Consider the following 17,549-nt stretch of genomic DNA (forward strand, 5'->3'; position numbering starts at 1 on the left):
GGTGCACAGTGGGTAGCTGGATTGCACCAACACCGTCTGATAGCTTTCTCTGTGGATCCAAAGACTGTTTTCATCCTTTTACAGGCGGGGTGGCCCAATCACCTTTTCCTCCAGCCGATCTGGGAGGCGCCAACTGCACATTGAAGGGGCTTCCTTGGAGCTTTCAGATGATGATGCTGAGAGTAAGAGCAGTGATATCAACGAGCCTCAAACTGCCCAAACAGAATAGAATGTCCCACTGGGTTGTACAGCCAGCATCCCATCCATGTGACTTTCCCTCCATGCATTTGGAAGCGGAGGAAGAAGACCTTATTGGCCACCAAATTGCCTTGTGGCCCTAGACTTGCCTTAGGCAAAACTGGCACAGTACTAGGTCATGCATAGCAAGTCCGCCGCAGCATACTGCTGTCTGGCTTTGCCATGTTGTAACCTGCTTTGGATATAGGTACCACTGCTTCTTCTACATATTAAAATGTCTCTGTTCAGTGCTTTCTGTTTTGAGGTATCCATTGTAAAGCCATTTTCTAAGGCACCAGGGGTGATTGGGGGTGCTCCCTCAAAAGTCTCTTCTAATATGCCATTCCCAGGCAGCTGGCTCCGCCTTTTTCTATGCATGCTTAGTTGTACAGCATTGGCACTCCATTTCTTTTGGTCTCCTCAATCCTGCTTCCTTGCAGGACCTGACGGTGTCCTTTTCCTGTCATTCTATGATGGACTAAAAATCAACTCATTGACTGTGAAAATGCCCTGAGGGGCTTCAGGAGGAATCCTAAAACTGAGAGCAGCATCATTACTAGTTTCATAACTAGCCAGGTATTTATGCTAATTAATTAGCACTTGCCCACCATGAGCAACTTCTGCCTCTAGACCTGCCTGCCTTCATGGTTGCTACTATGTCCTAGCAGAGAGGCCAGATAGGATATTAACCATTTTCTACATAGTGCTCAGTGCAAATTGGATATACTCACCCCTTCCAGCAACTGCTTTCTTGGTGCAGTGCTGGGTCAGGGGTGTTAGACTAAAGCTGAAGCTCTTGCCATCTATCTTGGTGCCCATCAGTGTGGCTGCCAGAGGATAGCATGTGGAGATTGCCTGTAAATGGACACGCCAGTGGAGTTACCCTCACCCTTTTTTCACTTTCATTTGGACAGTGTTAACTGCACCTAGGTAGTATCCTTTTGTTCCATAGCGGAGAACTGACATTTACAGAAAGTGCCTTAGACTCTACAGTACTAAGACAATGTTACATATATAATTTGCCTATAACAATGATTTAATGTATTAATTTTTGTTCTCCATATCATGTTACACTTCTTCTAGTCCAAGTGGTATTATTGATATTCAGTGATAAAGATTGAATCAGTGTTAACTATGAAATCTTGATCTCTTGCAACATGCTTGAAAATATATTTTTCTTTGGTTAAAAGCTTTAACATATGTTACAAAGCTTTTGTTTTTGTGCATTTGGGTATTAATCATAACTGGCTGTTGACCACCAGGCATCTGACTGCAAATACCTTGTCTCTTTGTATTCCCATATTTCTAGACAATGATTTTTGTAAGACAATAAATTTATTCATTCTAGAGAGACATTAATGTTTGGGCTGTTTACTTGGAAGGAAATGTTCTCACACTTCTACACTCAGACAGAAAATTGCAAATGTCCAGGTTTGTGCCTGTTTGTAATCCCATGGGATTCAGACCTTCTCTTAAAAAAAAAAAAAAAACAACCGAGGAACTCCAAGAGTATTTCTTCAGTACTAAATTCCCCTTGAATCTCATTGTCAAACAATAGGTATTGAATTATTTCAGTAATTAATTTTGTTGTGTTCTAAATTACCTATTAACATTTATTAAAATCAGCCAACCCAAAAAGCAAGGAACACTAATAATAATTAAGAAAGAGAGAATAGAAGATGAAGCACAAAGACAAAATGACTGATGTGTTTCCCAAATTGGGTTAGATCTGGATTTAGTCTTACTAAAATCAGTGGTATCATATGTCCCCTAAATTTCAATTGGGTTTACACAAAGTATGATTAAATCTGGAACAAACCCATTGAGTACATAAAAGTTGCCACATTAGTGACTCAAAACTATGTAATTGTAGCTCTGTTTATGCACTGTCCTCAATTCCTTCATATAGAACGGGGTGGGCAGTTTGTAGGCTGAAACATCTGGAGGGCCACAGCTCTCTTGTCAGGCCTAGCAAACATTGCTAGTGCTGAGGAATGATTGGAAATGTAGGCCAAAACATCTGGAGGGTTACAAGTTGTCCACCCTGCTTAAGGGAGTAGTTGGGTTTCTGTGCGCAGCTATTTTGTTAGGAAGGATAATTGTGAAAATACGGGATTATATAAAAACAGGGTTTGGAAGAAAAAAAAAATGAACTGACCATTTTATATATTGACATAGCAATAAGAATCAGTAGATTTGTGAAATGGGAATAGCCATAAACAACTAAATATATAATTCTTTATTCAATTTAGTTCACCTCTAGATATTCTGTGGGTGACTAGACATATTTGAAAGCAAAATAAGTTTAAGGAAACTGATAAGAACAATATGTCAAATTCTGGTGTAACTATGTCTGTTGACATATTCTCATAAAGGGATTTTTGACCCAAGGCATTAGGGCAGAATACCGCTTGTGGGTTTTCATGAGTATTTTTTTTAAAAAACCTCACGAATTATCAGGAGTTTGGATTACTCTAGTAGTGCCCTGGCTAGATGTGTAGTATACTAAACTAAATGGGTCTTTAAATTGAGTCATCAGGTTAGATCCAATAGCCCGCTAGCAAAAGTGCAACACATCTCTCTCCCTCTCTCCTTTTGTCCCTGTACCACCCGGAAATCTGCTCTGGAGGGTTTGCCAGCCCTGCAGAGCAAATGTGGAAGGCTTATGTGGGGAGGGAATCACCTCTTCTCAATTCTGCTGACTGCAGTTCTATCAGTGTAATGACACCATTGCGTACAATGCAGTATGTGTCTAAACCATTTTCTACATTTCATTTCCATGCCATTTACCAGCCAGCAACAGAAAAATAAGGGATTTGGAGGGCAAAGGTCAGCCTGGTCACCTTGAAGTTTGAAATTAAAAATGTAATAAAGCTCCCCCATTTTCAACCTTATATATTAAATAGCATAAGCAAGGATGTTGTCCCCTCACTGTTGTGGTTTGCTCCATCTCATTGACTATACAGATGTTCAGATTGGTCTGTTCCATCCTACTTCAGTCTCCCTGATGGACTCAAACTGAGCAAGGATTAAGATCTTAAACAGCTCTAGGTGTGCATTTTTTTCAACACAATCACTGTTCTCTATCACAGGATCTTATTATGGATCAAATGTTTACCAGGGCTTCAGCAAGGACCTGGTGATCGTATGGAAGAAGGAGCACAGAGAGCTTCATCTATTGGGCGGTATAAAAATGTAATAAATAAATAGTTAATGGTTAAGGGTCAGCAGTAGTACAAAACTGTGAGAGAGAATAAATAGTCATTTTCAGTGTACCTTTGTCAACTGTCTCGAAAATAAGGAATACCTGACTCATTAGTTGTGCAAATTTGAGAAAAAGGAAAATGGTTCTGTGTAGAAATGTGTTCTAAAGGTGTCAGTACAGCCTATCTCTAGTAAAATGAATCCCCAAACATTCACAAGTCTTGTGCAATATAAAATGGTTCAAACTCTTTCCCCCTAGTTACTATCCATTAAAGTGTTTTAGAGATGTTTGTTTTGTTTTACCACAACTTATGGCCAATAATCCTGTTAGCGGTACAGTATGATTTAAGATGGCTGAAATACAGAATTGTCAGCCTTCAGTTGTGGGGGCTGCAACCATGCAGGGTGCCAGCCAGCCGCACCCTCCTGCAAGATATTCCATTCTTGATTTCTACCCAGTGACACTTGGCGATCTATTGCTACTGAGCACGCTCAATCCTCATTGAGTTGTGTTGGGGGTTCTCCCATTAGATTTTTTTCCTGAAAATGTTTTCTACTTCTGCAAACCTTGGGATATCTCTAAGCCTACTAATAGTTCCCTTTTGTATATGTGGATGGTGCTGTTTTGGCTACAGAAGGACTGACATGTGGAAAATGAATTTCATATTAGTATATAAGATCTTTGCCTTACGAACTATTTACACTGAATGTATTGGGTGAAAATCTACATGTACAATGCCTAGAGACAATAGAAAATTAATTCATCTGCTTTCCTTAAAACAGTTTATATTACTTTGTTTAACTTATTTATATTTACTATGGATTTTGTTTACTCTTGGAGCAGCATACAACAAAGTGGGAAAATAGCTTTGCATTTGAGAGATTGAATGTAACATAGACATAGCACACTTTTTTTGCATCTAATATGGAATCAGTGACCTATGGTCAGTAAAGAAAATGGTTTGAATTGCTGAAACAAAAGCAGCTGCCTCATGAAATCCTCTTTACATAAATTAGTCCTGCCAGATGAGTCAGTGTAGTAACAATACAGTGGCAAAAGAGGGAAGCACTTGCTCAGTAAACTTCATATTAGCCTATTTGGTAGCAGCTTGTTAGTTTCTCTTTCCCACTTTGCAGTACCTCGGATCTCCAGTAACTTCCATCTTATAAGGTAGGGGCAGATCTCTGTTTCCACTGACATCAAAAGCAGCTCAATTCTACGTGATCCAGCGTATAGACATGGATTGGGCCGTGTCAAATGAATTGTGTCTATAAGTGGCAGTGCAATTATTTACTCCATGAAATTTCTGTGATCGCCGTAATTACTACCAGAACACATTTTCTTTACTCAGAGATGGACTGTGTGTTGTGTTGTTGCCCAATCACTACGAAGACTAACAGTGTCCAGCTTCAGCTAGTGCTGACACACAGACAGTTCTTAATTTTTTAAATTTCTACTCAGACAATTCATGCCCAACCCAGGCTCTACTCCGTCAAACATGACTTCCCTTATGTCAAGATATGTCTTTGGCCACTACAGATGGAACAAGCAGCATTTAACTGCAAATATTTTGTCACAGATTCATTAGATTCCACCGTCCACAAAGGTTCACTTTACATACATGAAAGAGCTAGGTCTTAACATTCTGTAGTTTGAAACTCACTTTATTAGACAGACAAAATTCAGACTGAAGAGGAGTCTCTTTGTCCATTTTACAATCAGTAGCAGAGCAGAAGTCTGCTCATAGCTTTTCCCCCAGAATGGATATTATTCGGTCGCTTAATTTCCATGCGGATGTCGACTTCCAAACCTGCATTCTGTTTTCCATATTGTTCTCACATCTTTTTTCAAGCCTGATTGTTTTTGTTGTTGTTCTGGACAAAGTGCAATCGCAGCACCAGCCTGTTCAGTGGCAATTGGTAAAGCACCGCTTTTTTGTTGCAAGCGGCCCCGTGGTCATTTTTCCTTGTCCCTTTTCTTTTAAAAAGGCTTCTGTTCTGGCAGCTACATTAGTCACTGCATTGCTAATGAAGTAGCACTTCATTGCTACTTCAATGCCTCATAATAACAAACCTAGACAATTTCTCCCAACTGCTAGTTTTATTGGGGTGGGGTGCAGAGTATTCAAGATATAAAGGCAATGTATGATTTTACTAGAGGAACAGCTTCCCAGGCAAGAGACCCTGGTCCTTCCCACATGTCACCCTAGTTCAGAAAACAATTGAGGAAGAAAGACCCAAGTTAAGTAGCCTTTTCCCCCTTATGGTTCCAGGACAGCTTGCATGTATTTAGACTTTAAGATTGGGAGAGAGACAAATGTTTAAAGGGCCCATGATTACTTCAGTCCATTGTCAAAGCCAGCTTCCAGGGAGCTAGTTTTGCTCTCGCAGACACCAGTTAACCTTGTAAATGGAACCAGGGTGATGGCTTGCTCAGTTATTGCTGACATGTGCACTTTCTTCAGTATATGCAGCTATACCCCACCCCCTCTTCAGCTATCTTTATGAAGGTGGTGGAGTAGTACTGCACACAAATGCTGTGGAGGAGGATGGTGGGTGTTGCTCATTTGTAACGAGGGATCTCGCAAAAATATTTCGGCTTCTGCTGAAACCCCTTTTACAAACCATCAAACTGGATTTAAACCCCTAGCTATGCAAAAGTCTTGGATGCTCTGCTCAGTAAGGCATGATATGTACAGGTGGCCCCAAGATGAGTGTGCAAGAGCTCTTCTCAGCTACTAGAGTATAGCTCAGCCTTACTAGTAGGAGCTAAGTGGTCCAGCAGTCCAAACACCATGAGGTACTAGAAATGCAGCTCTCTCCCATCCACCCTGACCTGCCACTATTACTCTCAACATGTCAAAAACACAGCTTTCGAAGAGCTGTTTTCATCATACCACCTCCACAGCCAGCTGAATAAGCAATCGCCTTCCTATTTATGCTGTACTAGTTACAAGTCACATCTGCAGGAGAAAACCCGTGTCATTTCCCTTCATAATGAGAAGAGCCTGCACCACCAGCCAAATGCAGGTACCCAAAGCCACCCAAACAGTTCTTCCCATCTGTACCATTATTCCTCAGCACAACAAGAGTGGAAAGTGGGCTCTTCTTTGTGCAATGATACCACCACACCGCTGAAATACCAGCAATCAAAGCACAAAACCAAACACAAAGTGCAGGCAGAAACATCTTTTCTGCAAAAGCCAATGTGTCCACATTAAAAGATCTTTATTTTTGGACCATCTCTCTTGTTAAACCACAGGATGGCAGTCACCACAGAAATCTGACACACTGTTCTAGGGAAAACATGCCTCAGAGATTCTGAATAAATAAAGCTACAAAGCCCAAGTTATGTACAAATATCTTAGGCAAAGATAATATGTTTACAAATCTATGTACAGTAAAACAAATGTAAACAGTCAATGCAGCAAAGGACACACAGGAAAAGGGCTGACAAAATCCAAGCTGTGAGTGGCAATTTGCTCCTAGCCTTCCCTGGCTTTGATTCCCTTCTCCTTCCCTTGCTCTTGGGCAATTCACACTAAGCAGCCAGAGCCCCAAAGTACAGCTCTCTTGAAATAAAATAGGCAAAGTCAGCTGCACAAGATGAAGCTGACTGGAAAGGAATCGCTAAATTGGGGGTGTTTCTCCATTTTAAAAACAATCCGCTTTGGTGAACAGAGAGATAATTGCACATACATTTCTTGTGCTCCACATAGGGGATGCCACATCTAGATATTCTCCATGGCCCACATCCCAGATCTTTAGCAGGAGTGCTGTGTCAGGTACTAAGACCCCCTCATAGTTTCATTGGGAGTATGGAAGGTCCACACAGGTTCATTCTGCATCCCAAGTCCATCAGCTGACCAGGGGAGTTCTAAGCCTTCCCTGACCTCCCTTGAACATGAATTGACTCATCCAGAAAAGAGAAAGCACAGGGATCTTGTGTGCCTAAGTGCAAGGTTTGGAGAAAGGGAGAGCAGTGTGAAAAAGTGGGGGAAAGTTGCTAAGGGGTCATCCAGCATCAATGCAGGGCCAACTTAGCCAAGGAACAAAATGGGGGAGGGGAGAAGAGAAGGAAGGTGATTTGGGCAAGTGCAACTCCAGCATCCTGTGAGACAGACATCAGCGGTGACCACGTTAAAGAACGTCCACGATGGAAATAGAAGAAAATAGATTGTATTGACATAAGGAGTGCTGTGTGTGTGCTGGGTTCTTCTCCGCGCAGCTTCTGGGTACTGCAGCAACCACGCAGCTCCAGCAGGGGGCACTAACGGAAAAGTATCGCAAGCAGCTCTTCTTGTTCCTTCAAGAACTAATCTCAAGTCCCATCATGGCCTTGCATCCCATTCATACGCTCAGAGGGAGCATGCCTGGTGCTGACGATGGTCTGGACCCTCCTAGACCTGGTGGCGGGCCTTGATCAAAGCCGTTGACTGCCCTAGGGATCAATGAGAGAAAATGGTAAATAAGTTGTACCAACAGGTAAAACTGCATTTGGAGCTCTACTCTAGCAATGGGTGCAAAGCTGAACCCTATAGCATAGGAGAGGGGAGTGCTGTGGTAACAGTCAAGGAAGACATGCTCAGTGTGCGCAGCTGAACTGGGAAAGTCCAAAAGACTGTTATTCATATGTTGGTTATGTTACAGCTGCATACTCTTAGATGTTTGCAGAAAGGTAAGGCACAAATTTAATAAATAATAAATAGAAGCCTTTGCACTTTCACCAGGTGACAGGACTGCCTGCTGATCCACAGATACACCAATTACACTCACCCCCACTCCACACACATATCTATATAAAAACATTCCATTTTGCCAGCTTCTTCAAAAACCACTGGGAAGTAGCAAGAGCTGAACAAGTAACATTCGACCCAGAGTGGAGGGTGCTCATTTCCTCCCTGCCTGCACATATACTAAACCAGCCTCTGTTTCCATCACCTTGCCTCTTAGATCCATCCTATATTTGAAAAAAGGCACAGAGAAACTGGACACAATGACTACTACATGTGCCAGAGACAAGCCGCATGGGAATGTGGCAACCTCTCCTGGTGCATCCCAGAACAAAAGCAAACATAATTACAAATGGACTAGATGGCTCACAGAGACACCGGCCTAGTTCACACATCAGGATAGGCTACTGAGACACATGCCAGCCACCACAGTGAACATGCAAACTATGGGAGGGACACACTGAGGAACCCGGGTGTCATGGGTTGAGGGTTAAACAATCCTCAGACTTAGAACAACCCCCGGCCACGGACTGTATATTCAAAATGGTGGCCAGCGTATGTCTCAGAGATCCACGAGTGAATTACTGTGACATGCGAACCGGCCCATCCTATTTCTTAACTGCAATTTTGTGAATTGTGACATATAATAGTACAAGAGTTGGGAATGCTGACATTCAGCATTTCTAAAATATAGCATTTTAAAAATTCTAAATCAATCAATAAATATAAAAAGTTTTGACAAGTGTTTCTGAGTAAGTAAATCCATTATTTGGGTACTTTATTCTGTTTTTCCAATTAGCAGAAATTCCCCTATATATTTCCTGTATGATGATAGTGGACAGAAAGTTATGCTGGGATCCACTGGGAAAGACATGGGGGTGTGATAACAAAGCAAGTTAAATTGCCTAACCATTACACACACTATCCAGATCCTATCTGGTCAGCACAAGCTACCTTTGTCTTGAAGATTTTCTGGACTACCTGGAGTAGGTTCATTTTTGTAAATATTAAGAGTCCGAGAGATGCCAGATTCTGCACTGGAAGCTGGATTCCAAACTTGTAGCATGATCATGAACGTACATTGTTCTAGGCTCCCAACCTTACACACAAATACAACAGTTTTGTGATGCACGTAGCAGTTTTGTGATGCACACTGTAGAAGAAACTAACTCCTACAGGGCCTGGAATTTGGTGACCCTATTAGTCAACAGTGTGTTTGATTGACACATTCCCCCTCTCTCCCTCCTTAGACCTCCTGCTGGTATCCCATCAGCCATTGTGAGTTGTCAGCTGGGCTACAGCGGCAGCACCACTTTGGTTGCTCTTGCCAGGGAACTTCGTAGCCGCCAAAAATAACCAACTGTGTGCGACAAAGTAGTCAGCAGTGCCCAACACATGACACGATAACCAATGGTTGTTCCAAGTCAACTCTGCACAGAGTTGGTTATTTGCGTTGGTTATTTTGGCTGAATAACCAACCGTGGTGTGACAAAGTCCCGACAAACAATACAATAACCAACCGTTGACTATTTAACCCACCACTATCATGTTGTCTAAACTCAGTTGAAATCTCTCCAAGACGCTCACTTGTGGCATACCGCCTTTCACTCAAAAATAGAAATGACTGCCTGTGTTAGGGCAAAGATGGAATGATTGGGCAGCTGAGACAACATCCTACAGCCTTTCTCGCCATTTTTTATTGGAAAAAATAGGCATTGGGGGAAAACTGAAAAGCCATTCATGAATTTTCTTTTGAATGATTGAAATGCTGAAAATATTGTGTTACCTAAACTTTACTCCCTCAACACACTTGCTAATCTACAGTATTGCCAATTGTGTCCTGTAGACAAAACTGTCAAAGCCTGCTTCTGATTCCTCCCACCTTCTGTAGCATGTGGAAGAAAATAGTCTGTTAGGAAATGTGCATGCCAAATGATGAAACAGATTATGTTTCATTGACAAACTAACATGCAAAAGAGTAGAAAAGCTTGTTTTATTCCATGCAAACCTTCAGTTTATTGAAGTCCATCAAGAAGCAAATGAACATGTTCCTTCCCCGCCCTGCCAGCATGGCTGGGGTGGGGGTGGGGAGAGGGAGGAAAGGATGGCCTACCTGGCCAACACCTGGACAAGGTGAGGTGTGGGTGGGGTTGGCCTTAAAGAGTTTAAGGTTGTTATAAAATTAAATCAATAACCAGATTTATGTATAGTCCTGAACATCTATTAAGCTACAGACACTCTTTCTTTTTTTAAAGAATTATAAACAGATTAAAAAGGGATAATTGCGGGTGGTGCATTTATTCATCCCACATCATCCCATGCTGCTACAGATCTTTTGTACTGTTTCAGAACAAGGTTGAATGTGGAAAGGAGACTGTTTCAAAGACCAAATTAAAAAAAACTTCCTTTTGTTTAATACACTGGTGATGATTTTGGTTTTAAACTTAATTTTTGGTCCTATTTTTCCAAGTGGCAAAAACCAAGATATGTTTAAATATCATAAGGATCAGAAGTTTACTGCCCCATCTCTGTGAGTATATTTGTAATTATTGCTTGAATACAATTAATACAATTCAAGCATTTATAATTTTAAACTTCATATAAACATATAAAACAGTACAATTCTAAATGCTAACATATATCATGATTTTATATTATTAAAACAAGTTTTGAACTGTTAGAAATGTATGTGTTTAATTTTGTCCCCAAATTTCATTTTCCCCCCACCCTGAGGAAGGGGTGTGTGGAGAAGCTGTTTTTTCATGGCTCCAATTCCCCCGACCCATCCAAGAAATTATATATTTGTTTATTCGTTCAGTCGCTTCTGACTCTTCGTGACTTCATGGACCAGCCCACGCCAGAGCTTTCTCAGTTCTGCCTCTCATTACTTCTTCCACTCAAATGACATGCATGGAGGACAGAGTCCAACAGAAGACTGACACTCTTGCTATATGAAACCCATCAATCTAGTTACATGCCAAAAACCAATTCAAAGTATAGCCACAAGGTTAGTATCTCAGTCCCATAGCCATGATGGGCAACACACACACTCATCTCCAAGCATCAGGCAAGCTCATCACACCAAACAGTTGCAGTTACCCATGAAATACGCAGGGAATCTGACCTATCCAGAGAGGAGAGATGGAAACAATTCATATTAAAAATACAAGTTTTGCCAGAAGCATTTTCAGAAGCAAAAAAAGTGAAACCACCAGTGAATTCTTAGAACCCATTTAGTCCTTAAACTCAAAGGGAGGAATTGCTTTACAAATTCTAGTGAACAGCACAGCAAAGTTAGAGTTGCAAAGAATCAATCCAATTTACTACCTACATGTTTACGTTACTTCGGAAACATGTTTAAACAAATATGATACATATTTTCAATCCCCTCATTGCAAACATTGTAGAGGGCCTCTGCTTGCACACGTGCATTCATGTTTATTGCATATATTTCTGGTACCAAAATCAGTGGTCTGGGGAGGGCTTACTGTTTTTTAGCAATAGCTAGTACAACTTCATCAAGACAGTTGTGTTTAGAATTTAAGGATGTGGTACATTAATGCCAAGCTAATGCAAGGTACAAAGCAGACCACATGCAATTCTGCCTTGGATTGGGATCCAAGGCATGCTCTGCTGATGGCATTGTCATGACAAACCATTCTGAACTGAACTCAAAGCAAGGAACACACCTAACTGTACTCTTTTGGCAAGGATGTCCAGAGGACAAACTCAAAAAAGACTGTACACTATGTCATCTCAGCCACCACCCATTCGTCCAGAGGTGAAGCACTCAGACTTCAATGAGATCACTTCACTAAACAAATTTACTTTCAGATTCAGCCCAAGTTACAAACTCCACCTAAACTCTCTTGGTTCCAAACCTCAACAGCGATGACATAACACTGACTTCAATAAACTTCCTGTACACGGAACACTTCACTGGTTGTTCGCATGACTCAGTCAGCTGCAATTGTTCTTCAATCAACAGCAAGGTACCCTTCCCACCACCAATTTAGTGGCCACTCAACTCTAATGCACCTTAGAGAGCCAACAGTGCATATCATGCAACTAGCAGAACAGTAGCAAAGCCAGCAGTACAGCAATGAGCGAGTTACCTCAGTCAGTCCCACCACCCAACCACAGGCCGTTCATAAGGCGGCAGCAGCAGCAGTTTGGGTTGGGTCCACAAGCATACGTGGTTGTTTCAGGATCCAGCGACAATTGGGGGCAGGGAGAAGACTACAGGGGCTAGAGAAAGAGAGAGAGAAAGGAGAGGACGAGAAGAAAGGGCATGCCTGAGCTCACTTTCCATGCCATGACAAACTATAGCCCAGCGCTAGCCAGCATGGCAATGTGGTGATGGTAGCCAATTCACAATTTGGTGCTCAACTCTATGAAAATAGTTCATAGTTGGACTTAACGGTGTGGGAAGGGGATGGGGACAAGGGGATGCAGTACAGGAAGAGGGATATGATGCAAAGCCATCAAGTGCCAACACTGGGCCAAAAGCAGAAGCAGTTGAGAAAAGAGATGGTCGTTGATACTTATATGCAAGCTTCTGGGTCACTTGGATGGCTTGTGGCCCAAGAAGAGCCTATGCACTTGTTTTTATGGTATAAACCTCAGAGCAAGGTTTTGTTCCCCAGATATACTATCCTACCTTTAGGCAGCATATACCTAACCACTGTCTAGAAGGAGGGCTGCAGCTACCTATTACTTACTGTTCAAACACTTACTTTGCTCTACATATGTGCTAGTTGCTGTACAAAAAACAGAATTCTTGTAATGTATCTTAAATGGGATATGACAAGATGAAGACAGAGTTCAGGGTTTGACACATGGAAGGAAGTCTGGTGGTTGCACAAATTTAAGCTAAGTGAGAATGAGGCAGGTTTGGGGAAAACTTTGCTGAAAAGGGCCTTGGGGAGGAACCTGGAGTGTGAGAGCCGGGCTGATACAAATGCAGGGATCAGCATAGTAGAAAGCAGAGAAAAGAGTGAAAGACAGCATGAGATTAGCTTATGCAGAATGGAATAGAGGAAGCACATGATGGAAGACTTTGGTGCAGCAACAGAGGGCCGTTACAAAACACACATAAGCCTGGAACAATTCTGGAGGGTCAACTGCACCTCGCATGACACCAACCAGCCGAGCAAACAGGTACTATGGGAACCTGACTAAGAGTGACCCTTCCCACCTTACAATCTACTTATGGTTCACAGCATGGCTCAAGATAGCAAGCGTGGGTGTTAAGAAGCTTGCCTTGGGATTTGAGACCATGAAGCAGTCATGCTTGTTTTCTTCTGCTGCAATACTGGTCTGCAAACCACAGGTAGTATTCACATTGGTACTAAGAGCATCTGCAAGCAATTTCCTACCATACCAATGTGCAAATTGCCAGGATACAGCTTGGCCTACAAGCTATACAGGAAATACCAATCAGCCAGGCATAAAAGGTAGCCAACAGAGCTTCTACACAAATTTTTTTAATAGTGGTTATTCAAGCCTTATCCCATCTATATTAGACTGTTCTTATGCCATCTATGAGGGGCTGCCTTTGAAAAGTGTCCAGGAACTACAATTGGTTCAAAATGTAGGTGCTAGCCTACACTCTAATTTTGCAATGTTCAGTGGTCAACTCCCAGTTCATTTCTAGGACAAACTTGAAATGTTGATTTTGACCTTTAAAGTCATAAACAAGCTCAGCCCAAGATACTTTAAGGTCCACCTGATGTATGGTGGCAAGATGGTGTGGGACAGGAACTTCTTTGTGGTGGCACCGAAGCTATGGAATTCCCTCCCTAGGGAATTTCACCTTGCTCCTTGCCTATTGGCTTTTAGATGACAGGCCAGCACAGCCCTCTTCTGGTGGCCTTTTCTGTTATCCCAGTTAGCTCCTTTTCTTGTTTCTGCTGCTTTGTTTAATGTTTCTGCTAATAATATTCGTAAGAGGTTTTAAGTTTTGCTATAGTTTCATATTGTTTCTAGTGTATCTTGCTAGCCAAGCTGAAAATTTAGTCAACTGGGGAGGGGGGCAGTGTTACAAATATTTTAAATAATATATTTGTTTTAGGTACAATGATTCCAAACCAAGTTATCACCATAAAAGGCAAAAGTGCAGGAAAGAGTAGATACATGGCTGACAATATATGACTCAGTACCTTACAAATACAGAAGTTACTAACCAATGGTAATTAAAGGCTCAGTTGTTCTTCACTTATCAGTCTTACTTTACTCTTGGGAGGAAACCAAAGCATGACATGCCACAAAAAGTGAAGCACTTCTGACCTTGTGCCCTTACTTTGAAGCCCTACATAATAGGTACACTTTCCCTACTCTAGCTTAACAATTGAAGGACCCTCTCTTAACGTGTTTTACCAGCTTCCAAGCACTACTACAAATTGGAGAATATGAAAGTTCAGGTTCCCATCCTCAGAAGGGGAAAAAGTATCCTGTTCTCTGGCTTAACAGAGATGTGTAGATGATGTGCTTCCCAGAGGTTGCAGCCCACATCCACAAGAAAGAGGCCCCGGGGACCAAAACTTTTGCCTATTCGAATGCAACCCTGGCAGAGCCCCAAGCATAACTTAAACTTACGCTTTGTCGTAGAATGTCGTATGTCCTGAATGACAGAACTTCATGCCATTGCTGTTGATCATGCTACTGTTTATGTTCCCTGAAACATAAGATTTCCGTGTTGCCTGGTCCTTTGCAAAGTTTCTACAAGCAGCTAATTTGGATTCCAAAGCCTGAGAAAGAGTGAAAAAGAGAGCTCTTTATTGAAAGTAATTCACCTTGAGGAGGGAATAGAGAAAGCAGAGTCGACACAATAAAAAGCCTGATGAATGACTCAAGGCCTGGCTATGTGCAGTCAGTCATTAGCCTCCACTTAAGAGGTACTGAATTTAAGAGTATGTACTTGAATACAAATTGGTTTTCCAAATATGATGAAATACCAGGTTTCTTAAGCACAGAAATTCCTGAAACAGCAGCCACTCACTTGTCCTTCAAAAACTAGAATAGAGGGAATTGCAATTTGCACCTTTTAAGATAACAGCCTGAAAGAACTGGAAGCAGTCCTAGAGGTATTTGGTGCAAGAGAAGCAGAAATGCTAGAAGGCAAGTATACATCGGATTGCATCCACAGGAACAGCGCTCTGTTTTATTGTTGTTATGTTTTTAATTGTTTATTTCAGATTGTTTATTGCATTACATATGCATGTTAGCAACTAGAGATATAAAATTTATGGAAACGTTGAAGCCGTAGGAAAAAAACCCATTATTTTCTGGGATTTTTTGAAACATTTGGAAAAAATGAAAAAACTAAATTCACTTTTTTCACTGTAGGACAGCGTTCCCCAACTTGATGCCCTCTAGATATTTTGGACTTCCGCTCCCATCTGGAAGGCACCAGGTTGGAGAAGTCTGCTTTAGGTACAGTCTTGGTTTGCTCATAAAATTATCATTATATTCAAAAACTTTTAAAAGTAAACTCAGTTTGTACATTTTTAATTATTGTCTGAATAAATGATACTTTAAAATTTAACATACCAAGATATACATAACATATTTTAGTTTCCCACTTAATGTCTGACCAGAGGGAACATCAGCAAGTAGTTCCTGAAACATCTTTAGCATCCTACGATAGGCCAGAAGAAACTGGAAGAACAGGAGGCAGAGGAAGACTGGTAATACAGTGTCTGTTCCTATTTATAAGGGAGTTTAGGGAAATGCCTAAACCTGTTCCTATTTGTGGGGTGGAGCTTAGGGAAATCTGATCTGAAGGAAAAGCTATCAAGATTTTATTTAACTGGGAAAGGTTCAGCTTACGAATAGTAAGCAACAATATTTAATTTAAGAACATTTGAGCAATTTCAACTTACTATTTGACAAGTGACATTTTATTCATTTTTGTAAATTATTTCCATTAATGAATATTTTATTTTTTTGTTCATTCTGAAAGGTGGCCTCAAGTGATCGTGTGAATCCCATGCATACCCCATAGGAACGAGGCTAGTGAGTTTCTTTCAGGTAGTGAGGGTTTATTCTATTGACAACAGTTGAAATAGCTAAGGCATTCCCTAGTGATGAGGTCTAATTGAGAACTTTATTAAAAACTGTTGCAATGAGTTCTATACACCCAAGCCTCAAACTTAATTAAAAGAAAAAGATGCTCTGCTGGGATCATCCACATGCTATTCTATCGCATCTGGTGACAGTGGTGGGATAACCTAGAAGGGGTTTTTCGCCCCATATTTGGGGTTTAGATTAGAACTACATTAATTGCTATAGCACCAAACAAGAATAAACCCAGAACCACAGAACTCTGTAGAATAAAACCCAAACTGTCAAGAACATACATTTTCTTCCATATTAATGATATGGGAACTCTACTCACATGTTGGGAAACTGTACGTGTCTTCGAGCATCCCTAAATGTCTATCAGTAAAAGTTACACTAGATCAGTAATTTTAAGAAGTAATGGAAGGAATAACTATGCTAGGAATCCTTCAGAAAGAATTAAAAACATTTTCTTCATGTCTTCATTATTTCCACACATTTTAGATCTCTAGCCTTTCTATAAAAGTGTTATTACATATTACATAGTTTTTAGAAATCATTTTGGGGCAGTAAAGGATGGGTAATAACATTTAAACACCTTATCTTAAATTCTAAAAGAAAATATTTCATAATCCAAAGTTGTTCAATTTTTTTCAATTGGGTTTTTGTTTGTTTTTTGCTAATTTTTCCAAGTTTTTCCAAGCCTTCACTTCTTTATAAGCAGCATGTATTTATGATAAACAAAGTAAAAAATAAATACACGTGCATCACTTAAACTTTGCAACTTTGTTTACATTCTTATTAAGGAAATGTCCTTTGACTTCCAGGTCATATCGAAGTGTGTAACCAATCTGAATGTGTGATCGCACCTAGGAAGAGTCTTAGGGTTATGTTTAAACAAACCTAACCCTGGAACTTTCTAAGATGGTAAAAGAGTCCTAGATAGTTCAAGCCAATGCTCTTACCCCCACTTTCCTTAGGAGATCACCCACGATGTTGAGAGCAGATATCCTGGCAGATGGAGTAAGAGGACTGGTACCAAAGCCATTGGGAATAGCTGGAAAAATCCACAAAGGAAACAGGATAGTCACACTGATTGATATTTGCACAAAATCCAAGCAATCAGGATGAAAAAATAGGAAATTGAGAACATCCTCTCTTTAGGATTCTCTGATCCCAACAAATAGTTATCATACCCATAGTCTAGGGTAGCTATACTTTATCTGAAATTTGGGGATCAAGAGTAATGCAGTGCCATGCATGCCATCCAATCTAGCTACTCTCAGCAAAATTGAGCTGTTTAATCACTTTCTA

General features: G+C 40.9%; 2 protein-coding genes across 6 annotated transcripts in view; one reads left to right on the top strand and one right to left on the bottom strand.

Moving 5' to 3' along the window:
* MYH10 (myosin heavy chain 10) overlaps nucleotides 1-1,590 on the top strand; it is a 94,132-nt gene extending 92,542 nt beyond the window's left edge. Inside the window, exon 44 of the mRNA XM_063120432.1 lies at nucleotides 85-1,590. Coding sequence (XP_062976502.1) covers nucleotides 85-229 — 145 coding nt within the window. The 3' untranslated portion in view covers nucleotides 230-1,590. The remainder of the gene's footprint in view (nucleotides 1-84) is intronic.
* A 5,062-nt stretch (nucleotides 1,591-6,652) lies between these two features.
* The window catches only part of NDEL1 (nudE neurodevelopment protein 1 like 1), a 28,987-nt gene continuing 18,090 nt past the window's right edge, over nucleotides 6,653-17,549 (bottom strand). For 2 of the 5 annotated variants that reach the window (XR_010025202.1, XR_010025201.1), the window contains exons 7-11: nucleotides 17,201-17,292; nucleotides 14,772-14,923; nucleotides 12,290-12,422; nucleotides 11,274-11,298; nucleotides 7,819-7,882 (exon numbers count right to left, since the gene is read on the bottom strand). Coding sequence is in view for 3 of the 5 variants with exons in the window: in XM_063120433.1 (XP_062976503.1) it covers nucleotides 12,323-12,422; nucleotides 14,772-14,923; nucleotides 17,201-17,292 (344 nt within the window). In the remaining 2 variants the exon portion in view is untranslated. Of the gene's footprint in view, nucleotides 7,883-11,273; nucleotides 11,299-12,289; nucleotides 12,423-14,771; nucleotides 14,924-17,200; nucleotides 17,293-17,549 lie in introns of all 5 variants that reach the window. The other 3 variants (XM_063120435.1, XM_063120433.1, XM_063120434.1) reach the window with 3 other exon arrangements.

This window comes from Elgaria multicarinata, chromosome 3 (assembly GCF_023053635.1).
Source record: "Elgaria multicarinata webbii isolate HBS135686 ecotype San Diego chromosome 3, rElgMul1.1.pri, whole genome shotgun sequence".
NCBI lineage: Eukaryota > Metazoa > Chordata > Lepidosauria > Squamata > Anguidae > Elgaria > Elgaria multicarinata.